Raw genomic sequence first — 8658 nt, 5'->3', positions numbered from 1 at the left:
AAGGAGCGGCGGCAGCGGTGGGGCGGGGCGGGCCGTACCACCGGCGGGGGGCGGGGACGGTACTACTGCGGCGGGGGGAGCCAGCCCCGGCGAGGGGCGGCGCAGCTGGTGCCGCGGTTGGGGGCTGAGCCCTCGGCAGCCCCATGTGCCGGAGCCGCTATGGAGGTGCCCCGGGTGCTGCTGGTTGCCGCTCTGCTCCCGCTGCTGCCCCGTGAGTACCCTCCAAGTAGCCCCAGGACAGCCCCGGGGGCGGACGGGCCTGATGCCAACCAGCCTGTGTGTGAAGAATGAGCACCGCCGTGCTGGCAGCCGTGCTGGGTGGGATGTGTGAGGGATGCAGTGCCCCTAAAAGCCTGTCTCCCCCAGTTGGCAGGGCAGCCATGCCGCTGCCCACCCTGGCCCCACCACTGAGCATGGTGGTGGCCGGGCAGCGTCGGCGGCTGGTGGTCTGTGTGGTGAGCGACCTGGCCCCCAGCTCCGGCCACGCTGTCTGGATCTCCAGCGGGAATGGCAGCGTCCTGCCGTCCTTTGCCTACGGGGCCTCTCAGGAGGATGGTGGCACCGTCTGCTCTGTCTCCCTCCTTTCCAACGACCTTCTGGCCGAGGGAGAACTCGCCTGCCATGTCGGGGCCAACAGGACCTCCCCGTCCCACAGCTCCAGCCCCATCCGCATCACGGGTATGACCCTGCTGCCACCCCTTCTGCCTGCCTTGCCCACTGCTGCCCAACCTGTTGGATGCCCTGGTGGCCCCTGAGGAGGGGGGTGGCAGGGTCTCTGGAAGCAGGTGTGAGGCCCTGTGGGCCAACGTTACTGCCTCGACTGGCAGGCACAGGAAGGGGTTTGTGGCCAGCCCTGCTGCACACCTGGTGCTGGGCTGCCAGTGCCTCCCCAGCTGCTCTTTCATCCCACAGGCAACGAGGAGGTGGCAGAGCTGTGTCCTGGTAGCACAGCTGGTGAGTCTCTGGCCCTACCGTGGTGGGAATGTCAGTTACCAGGGAGAAAACCCTGCTGGGCTCCTGGCAGGGGCTTGACTGCAGCTGTGTGGTGGTTGGGATGGGTTTTCCCAGTGTGAAGGCACCTAGTGGGAAGAATGGGGATGGTGGGTCAGAACCAGCCTGCCTCAGGGACAGCATGAGGGTGACATGAGGTGACTCTGGCACACGTAAGGCTTCCAGATCCCCCTGAACCTGGCCCTGTGGCAGGCCTGGAGAGGATGTGGGGGCAGTGGTTTTTCTGTGGCAGGCATCACCCCCGCCTTTCCATTGCAGTGTTCTCGGACCATGCCTTGGCAGCTCTGCTCATGGCTGTTCGGGTGGTGCTGCTGAAGGTCATGCTCTCAGATGCCCTCCTCACCTCTATCCTCCTTGCCCAGAGCTGAGGGCTTGGCAGATGCCTACCCCTGAGGGGTAAGTCCCCCTGTTTCGGCCTAGGGGTGTGAAAGGCACCCAAAATACTGTGGAGACTGGAGAGGGAGGGAGAGAGACAGTGTCATTTGGGGGGGTTCTGGGTGGGAATCTTGTGTTGGGGGGACAAGAGAAAGGGGCTGCCATGTTCCTGTGGGTGGCATGGCCCCGGAATTACCTGGAGAATGGGAAGGGAGCCCAACGTACCTCGGGGGGAAGGTTCCCAGAATTCCAGGGCAGGGAAGGACCCTGGGGGCGGCCGTTCGCATCGGGGCCACGTGGGCGCTCGGCGGGACCGCCCGGCGGGGCCGCGCGCCGCTGGGATAGGCGGGCGGGGATTGGTCGTGAGGGCCACGCGCGCCGCCGGGATTGGCCGGCGCGGCTCGGTCGCTATGGTTACCGGGTGGGGCGCGGCGGGAGCGCGCCCCGGAAGCGGAGCCATGGCGGCAGCGGTGGCGGGGGCAGCGCTGCTGGTGATGCTGATGGCGGCGGCGCTGGCGAGGGGCGACGACTCGGACTGGGTGCGGCTGCCCAGCAAGTGCGAGGGTAAGCGGGGCCGCAGGGAGCCGGGGGGATCGGCCGTCGCCGGCTGTCTGTTCGAGCCGGGGGTTTCTGGTGCGGGGCTGCGCCACTGCGGGCTGCCCCTCTTCCTGCCTCCTGCCCGCGGGCACCGGTGTCCCTGGTTCGTAGCTGGGGCTGCTCGTTTCTGCTGCTTACAGTTCGTCTCCGCGACGCTTCCTCCCTGAGCAGTTCCTTGGTTCACAGGCAATCCGGGGCAGGTCGTGACGGACATTTGCTGTTTGCTGTGGCTTCCTCTGCCTTTGCTGTGTAGGGACAGGTGGAGCTGGACAGCAAAGAGAAAATAAAGAAATATGGAGCTCTTTACAAAGCTTTCCCTTCTGAGGAAGTAGCTCTGGAGACACTGATGTCCGAGCTCTGCTGTGACACCTGCATCCTCAGAGAAGCATCAGAGCGAGCACTGACCACCTTCTGCTCCTCTTCCTGCCCAGGCTTGGAACCTGTGTCAGTGTGCAGCAATAGCTGTGGGCAGCACCTGGATAACTGGATCCAGCAGTGAGCACACCTGGCATGTGTGGAGACACTGCAGCAGGTATGGTGTGGAAAGGGACATCCTCAAGGCCTGAGTCCAGAGGGGCTGCAGGAATGAACACTCATCCCGCCTGAGAAATGGCTGCAGCCACCTCCAGCCCCTGGTGCCAGCAGAGAAAAGATCGTGCAGGAGGTGCACACAGGGATTCTCAACATATGCATGGGAGCTCTGGAGAAGCCACTTTGCTCTCTTCCTGCCTGTGGCACAACCCTCTGCTCACATCATTGCCTGGGACAATGTCTCATTGCTGCCACCAGACAACTCTTGCTGGGGCTTGGCCCTTCTCCTGAAGTGGGGCTTGAAGAAGAGGTGGCTCCTGACAAACAGCAGAGGACAAAACTTTCTCTAGCTTCCTGCAATCCTAGTTTTGGGCAAGCAAGGGCCACACCATTCCTGGCTTCCACCCCTCCAACACAGTGCCTCCTTTCCACCCCTCTACATTTCCAGTTGTAAATGCCTGAGGTATTTCTCCTGCTCTCTTTTTCTGTAGCTCTGTTGAACTCTTTTTACAGAAGAAATAAAGCTTTTTTTTAGTTTTATAAAAGAAATCATGCACTGCGTTCTAAAGCTGTTGGTGCTGTGATCTCTGCTGCAGTGTTGGCGGAGCTCATGGCCTCTCTGGCAGCGGCACAGTCCATAGCCAGCACCTTGTCCTGCCACCCAGCCCACTGGGCCCTGCCAGCCGCTTGGTCCCCAGCACAGTCCCTGTGTCCCCAGAGCACTGAGGGAACCATTACCATGTGGGATGTTCTGTGGTCACGAGGAGAAACTGCGACCCATGCTGGGACATGCGTTGCGAAAAGATCCTGTCCTCTTCAAGAGGAAGAGAGCAGCTTGTGTTGTGGAGGTAGAAGCTTCGGGGGGAAACCTGCAGGCAAAACTGGCCCTGTCTGACTTCCCAGCTGTGCCGTAGTGGCTGGCTTACACTGAAGCATTGTTTTCGGTGTTCCTGCTTCAGGAGTTCTCCAGTGGAAGCAGTTGAGCCATTTCTGGTTATTTCTTTGAGCAGCCAAGGTGTGTTTTGTGTTCACAGCAGATTTGGTGTGCCTGGCTCCTGGGCTAGTTCCTGCTGCTGTCCCAGCTGCTCTGTCCCACTGGCCATCAGAACAGTGACACCCCCTAACTTGCCTGTGCTCTCCTCCCTGCAGTGTGCAAGTACGTGGCTGTGGAGCTGAAATCTGCTTTTGAGGAGACTGGCAAGACCAAGGAGGTGATTGACACCAAGTACGGCTTCCTGGACGGGAAGGGCTCTGCTGTCAAGTACACCCAGTCGTAAGTAGGAGTGGGATGGGGGTCTCCTGCTGCTGTCGCTGCCTGTGGTCTGCAGAGCTGAGGGCTTTGAGAGGCTGTTCCTGGGGGGCCATGCTAAGCGTGAGCCCTCATCTTCATGCAGGGACATACGGTTAATCGAGGTGACAGAGAACATCTGCAAGCGGCTGTTGGATTACAACCTGCACAAGGAGAGGAGTGGCAGTAACAGATTCGCGAAGGTGAGGTCTGTCCTCCAGTTCCCTGCTCCCAAATGTCTCCTGCACTGCCAGGGTGACAAATCGCATTCATTCTTCCCATCCTCTGGATCCCCTGCCAGTGCCCAGCATCAGAGGCCATGCTGCCCCCCAAGTCAGGTATGGGGTGCTGTCCTTGGTGGCGGTGGGCAGGCCCCTGCCCTCGCCTGCATGGAGGGAACCAGAGGCTGTCTTCCTGTTGGTTTTGGAACCACGTTTGCAGACAGGGACTTGTTACCACTTGAACTCCCTCCTGGTAATGCCTTACCTGGGGGGTAAGGCCCCCCCAGGGGCCTGACTTTGTCTGGCTTGCACGTTCCTGCATTGCTCGGCAGGGTTGTGTGGCTAATACTGGGAGGGGAGAGCGGGAGCCTGGCAGGAGGAGCACCACCTGACCAGGCAGCTCTGCTCCTTCAGGGCATGTCGGAGACATTCGAGACCCTGCACAACCTGGTGCACAAGGGTGTCAAGGTGGTGATGGACATCCCCTATGAGCTGTGGAACGAGACCTCCGCTGAGGTGGCTGACCTCAAAAAGCAGGTACCCAGACCAGTGGGACTGGCCCTCAGTGGATTCTGTGACCTGGTGGGCCAGAGTAGAAGGGGAGAGAGTCTAAGGGTGCGCTGCTGGAAGCAGGGTGTTAGCAGGACCTGCCGTCCTGGTCCTGCTGCACCAGCATGTGTCTGGAGCTGGGCTCTCCTCTCTGCCTAGTGCGATGTGCTGGTGGAGGAGTATGAAGATGTGATCGAGGACTGGTACAGGCATCACCAGACGGAGGATCTCTCCCAGTTTCTCTGTGCCAACCATGTGCTAAAAGGAAAGGATACAAGTAAGTCCTGGCTGCTGCCAGGGGCCGTGCAAGAAGGGCAGGGGAGCCTTGCCCAGGGCACAGGGAACCTTGCCTCTCCCTCAGAGTCCACTCTGCCCCTCTCTTCCCCAGGCTGCCTGGCAGAGAAGTGGACTGGCAAGAAGGGCGACTTGGCAAGTGTGGAGGAGAAGCAGAGCAAAAAAAAGAGCGGGAAGAAGAAGAAAAAGGACCAGAAGGATGAGAGCGTGGGAGCTGCCAGCCTCCTGGACACGGGGGAGGCCCTGGAGGAGGGGGTTCAGGAGAAGGCTCCACTCACCCACAGCCCAGCTGATGAGCTGTAGACACACAGCCCCAGCCCCCACGGCTGCCTCCTCTGGGGTTTCAACCCGTTGTGCCTGTGGGTACCAAAGGAAAAGGGACTTGCAACCCGGGGGAGACCAGAGCGCCCGGTCCTGCCTTGTCAGCCTGGGTGCCATCCTGCGATTAGGTGTCACGGAGCCGCGGACCCAGCCCTGTTGTGCCTCCCTGCCGGGGGCTTCAGCTCCGGGAGGCTGCGAGTGCTGCCCCGGCGCCGGCTCTTCGCACCGAACCGGGACTGTAAATAAAGACGTTTTCCCCAGAGCCGCCGCTGCTGGCCCTTCTTCGCCCGCGGTGCCGGGACGAGCGCAGATCCTGCTGCGGGCGGGCCCTGACCCTGCCGGGCCGAAGGTCGGGGCCGCGGGGGGGCGCCAGGCGAGCGGGGCAGGGCCGGGGGCGGGGATTAGCGGGCTCGGCGTGGATTGGCGGGGCTGCCGCGGGGGGGCGTGGTTTCGGGAGGGGCGCGGACGGAGCGGCGATTGGCGGGCGGGCGGGGGCGGACACGGCGGCGATTGGTGGGCGGGCGGGGGCGGGGTCTCGTGGCGCAGCGGGGCCGCGAGGGCCGTGTCGGTGTCCGGGGCCGGGTCGGTGTCCGTGTCGGCGGGATGGTGGACAGCGTGTACCGGACGCGGTCGCTGGGGGTGGCGGCGGAGGGGCTGCCGGACCAGTACGCAGACGGGCAGGCGGCCCGCGTGTGGCAGCTGTACATCGGGGACACGCGGAGCCGCACGGCCGAGTACCGCAGCTGGCTCCTGGCGCTGCTCCGCCAGCACCGCTGCCGCTCCGTCCTCGACGTGGCCTGCGGCACTGGGTGAGGCACCGCGTCCCGCACCCGCCTGCCCTGCAGGGTGTCCCTCCCCGCTGCCCGGGGTTACCCGGGGCCTCGGTGCCCTCGGCCATCCCCAGTGTCCCCCTCCCTTGAAGCCCTCCCGGCCCCCTCAGCTCGGTCCTGCTGACAGCCGTGTCCCCAGGGTGGACTCCATTATGCTGCTCGAGGAGGGCTTCCAGGTGACCAGCGTCGACGCCAGCGACAAGATGCTCAAGTACGCGCTGAAGGAGCGCTGGGAGCGGCGCAAAGAGGAGCCCTTCGACCGATGGGGTGCGGGGACTGTGGGGACCGGGAGAGGCGTGGGGACACTGACACCCCACCGCGGCGCACGGGACTCTGCCCTGTGCCCCTCTCGTGTAGTGTCTCTGGCCCCTCGCAGTGCTCAGGCCCCTCGTCTGGCCGGGTGGCCTTGTTGCAGGGACAGGCGGGGACCTGCTGGTGCCAGCTGCTCGGCAAACCCAAGCCATGGTTCTTGCCTGCCTGGCTGCTGGCCACAGACTAGATCCAGCACCTGCAGGGGCCAGGGAAGGGCTAGGTGGTGCTGGGATGGGGTCTTGCAGGCAGGGGAGGCTGTTGCGTGTCCCTGCCCTCATCCATTTCCCTGTGCTGCAGTCATTGAGGAGGCCAACTGGCTCACACTGGAGAAGGACCTGGAGAAGCCAGGGGACGGATTTGATGCAGTCATCTGCCTCGGCAACTCCTTTGCACACCTGCCTGACTTCAAAGGTGAATTGGAGGGAGGGGAGGGGGAGTACCTGTGCACGTGTGCACACCGTCTCCTGCAGGCTGAGAATGTGCCCTAGCTCCTGCCATTGGCAGGACGGGATAACACACAGTGGAGCTGCTGTGTCATGGTGCATCTCCAGGGAGGCTGAGAATGTGCCCCAGTTTGTGACATGAGTGGGCTCATTGGGTTCCATGGTGGCGGTGGAGGAGGTGTGTGCATTTATGTCACAGCTCTGGCAAGACTGGAGGCACACCCAGACTTGTGCCACAAGTGGGGTGGTGGGTTCCCCATGTGAGGCTGAGAATGTGCCTGAGCTGATGCCATGGGTGGGGCTGTCGGTTCTCCAACCTGAGACTGGGGGGGGAGATGGTAGGGGAAGGGGTATATGTGTGTGTCTACATGGGTAAGATGGGGCCTTATGGGCTGTGCCATGGGGTACAGCCAGTGCCTGGAGACACCACCATTTCCTCCCCAGGGGACCAGAGTGACCACAAGCTGGCCCTGAGGAACATTGCCAGCATGGTGCGGCCCGGGGGTGTCCTGGTCATTGACCACCGCAACTATGATCACATCCTGGCCACGGGCTGTGCACCGCCTGGCAAGAACATCTACTACAAGGTGGGTGGCTGGCAGACCCTGCCCCATCCCAATCCCCTCTGCCCCAGCCCCATGGCCTCGCGTGGGGCAGGCAGCAGGACTGCGCAGGCTGGGGGCCACTGAGTCCTCCTGTGGTCTCCCAGAGTGACTTGACCAAGGACATCACCACCTCAGTGCTGCTGGTAAACAACAAGGCACACATGGTGACCCTGGACTACACAGTGCAGGTCCCCCCCACTGAGGCGGGGGCAGACCCGGAGCTGAGGTGAGAGGGGCTGCAGAGGTGGTTCTTGGCACGGGGGGTGGCTGGCACTGTGCCCCACTGTCCTCGGGCCTCACCAGCATTGCCTCCTTGCAGCAAGTTTCGGCTCTCATACTACCCACACCGGCTGGAGGCCTTCACAGCTCTGCTGAAAGGTGCCTTCCAAGGGAAGTGCCAGCACAGTGTCCTGGGCGACTTCCAGCCCTACACGCCAGGACAGGCCCATGTGCCCTGCTACTTCATCCACGTCGTGAAGAAGACAGGCTGAGGGGGCCATGGAAATGGGACTGTGGTGGCTGAGAGCTGCGAGCAGCTCTGGGGACGAGTAGGGGGTGGGGACATTGCTGAGAGCTGCCTGGGAGATGCCGCTCCTTAATTAAGAACACTTGTGAGAGCTACTGGAGATCATGGTCCGTGTGTCCCTGTATGGGCAGGGTAGGGGGCAAGGGGGACAGCCACAGCCTGGGGGAAGCATGGGGTGGGTGCAGGTACAGTTTCACCTCCAAGCCCCCAGATGCAGGTGCCAGCCATGCCTGTGGTGTGGGGTTTGGGGGTCCTCTTGAAGTGGAGACAAGGGTGAGCTGGCTCCCAGGTGGTTACACATCCCTGCTGAGCCCACTGCAGAACTGCTCACAGGAGTGTGCTGCAACCTGTTTTCTCCCCTGCACCTCTCAACCAGTTGCTGACTTCTTTGCTTGACACCCCTCAGCCCCATCCTGGGGGTAACCACCCCCCCCGCCACTGGGTCTCCCACATTGGAGCCTCCACCAGTGCTTTTGCTGTGGCTGCAGCTCCCTCCTTTGCACCCTGGGGAAGATGTGGTGCTCAGATCCAGTAGCACAGTGCAGTGCGGTCAGGGACAGCTCTGCCCAAACACGCTAAACTGCCAGAGCTGGAGCAACAGGGCTCCAGGCATGCAGCTTCACACGTGGAATGCCACAAGCTGCTAGGGAGCCAGTCCTTTGTGGAGGAGCTCAGTGGGGAGCAGGCCTTCACAGCCACACCCCTTGGCCCAGGGATCCAGCTACCAGCAGGCTCAGTGCCGACAGCAGTGGGGC

At 62.5% G+C, this 8658-nt stretch overlaps 3 protein-coding genes across 7 annotated transcripts; all 3 read left to right on the top strand.

The window, feature by feature from the left end:
• The first annotated feature begins 84 nt into the window (after window positions 1–84).
• Window positions 85–2510, top strand: PTCRA (pre T-cell antigen receptor alpha). 4 transcript variants are annotated; one of them, XM_017818789.1, is made up of 5 exons: window positions 85–211; window positions 367–678; window positions 913–954; window positions 1270–1407; window positions 2170–2408. In XM_017818789.1, exons 1-4 carry the CDS (start codon window positions 160–162, stop codon window positions 1377–1379), a joined length of 516 nt encoding a protein of 171 aa, XP_017674278.1. In that variant the 5' UTR covers window positions 85–159; the 3' UTR covers window positions 1380–1407; window positions 2170–2408. The 4 variants fall into 4 exon arrangements, with proteins under 4 accessions (XP_017674278.1, XP_017674275.1, XP_017674276.1 ...); XM_017818786.1 differs by lacking the exon at window positions 2170–2408 and adding an exon at window positions 2415–2510 and having other exon boundaries at window positions 106–678; XM_017818787.1 differs by having other exon boundaries at window positions 106–678; window positions 1294–1407.
• On the top strand, window positions 1817–5449 carry CNPY3 (canopy FGF signaling regulator 3). Of its 2 annotated transcripts, XM_017818783.1 has the most exons (7): window positions 3289–3362; window positions 3474–3529; window positions 3664–3787; window positions 3909–4005; window positions 4438–4560; window positions 4732–4849; window positions 4961–5449. In XM_017818783.1, the coding sequence occupies exons 1-7, from the start codon at window positions 3304–3306 to the stop codon at window positions 5167–5169; spliced, it is 786 nt and encodes a 261-aa protein (XP_017674272.1). In that variant the 5' UTR covers window positions 3289–3303; the 3' UTR covers window positions 5170–5449. The 2 variants fall into 2 exon arrangements, with proteins under 2 accessions (XP_017674273.1, XP_017674272.1); XM_017818784.1 differs by lacking the exons at window positions 3289–3362; window positions 3474–3529 and adding an exon at window positions 1817–1950.
• A 230-nt stretch (window positions 5450–5679) lies between these two features.
• Window positions 5680–8003, top strand: GNMT (glycine N-methyltransferase). Its single transcript, XM_017818782.1, has 6 exons — window positions 5680–5996; window positions 6157–6284; window positions 6627–6740; window positions 7217–7359; window positions 7482–7603; window positions 7697–8003. Exons 1-6 carry the CDS (start codon window positions 5791–5793, stop codon window positions 7866–7868), a joined length of 885 nt encoding a protein of 294 aa, XP_017674271.1. The 5' UTR covers window positions 5680–5790; the 3' UTR covers window positions 7869–8003.
• The last annotated feature ends 655 nt before the right edge of the window (window positions 8004–8658 follow it).

Source organism: Lepidothrix coronata, unplaced genomic scaffold (genome assembly GCF_001604755.1).
Source record: "Lepidothrix coronata isolate B3197 unplaced genomic scaffold, Lepidothrix_coronata-1.0 Scaffold71, whole genome shotgun sequence".
NCBI classification, from domain to species: Eukaryota; Metazoa; Chordata; class Aves; order Passeriformes; family Pipridae; genus Lepidothrix; species Lepidothrix coronata.
The sequence above is the reverse complement of the archived record's forward strand: the minus strand, read 5'-3'. Positions and strand labels throughout refer to the sequence as shown.

Coding starts and splice junctions, on each gene's coding strand:
- GNMT (XM_017818782.1), top strand. CDS start 5,791: ATGGTGGACAGCGTGTACCGGACGCGGTCGCTGGGGGTGGCGGCGGAG. Junction 6,285..6,626: donor GGAGCCCTTCGACCGATGGG/GTGCGGGGACTG, acceptor CCTGTGCTGCAG/TCATTGAGGAGGCCAACTGG. Junction 6,741..7,216: donor ACACCTGCCTGACTTCAAAG/GTGAATTGGAGG, acceptor TTTCCTCCCCAG/GGGACCAGAGTGACCACAAG.
- CNPY3 (XM_017818783.1), top strand. CDS start 3,304: ATGCGTTGCGAAAAGATCCTGTCCTCTTCAAGAGGAAGAGAGCAGCTT. Junction 3,530..3,663: donor TATTTCTTTGAGCAGCCAAG/GTGTGTTTTGTG, acceptor TCCTCCCTGCAG/TGTGCAAGTACGTGGCTGTG. Junction 4,006..4,437: donor GCAGTAACAGATTCGCGAAG/GTGAGGTCTGTC, acceptor CTGCTCCTTCAG/GGCATGTCGGAGACATTCGA.
- PTCRA (XM_017818786.1), top strand. CDS start 288: ATGAGCACCGCCGTGCTGGCAGCCGTGCTGGGTGGGATGTGTGAGGGA. Junction 679..912: donor CAGCCCCATCCGCATCACGG/GTATGACCCTGC, acceptor TTCATCCCACAG/GCAACGAGGAGGTGGCAGAG. Junction 955..1,269: donor GTGTCCTGGTAGCACAGCTG/GTGAGTCTCTGG, acceptor TTTCCATTGCAG/TGTTCTCGGACCATGCCTTG.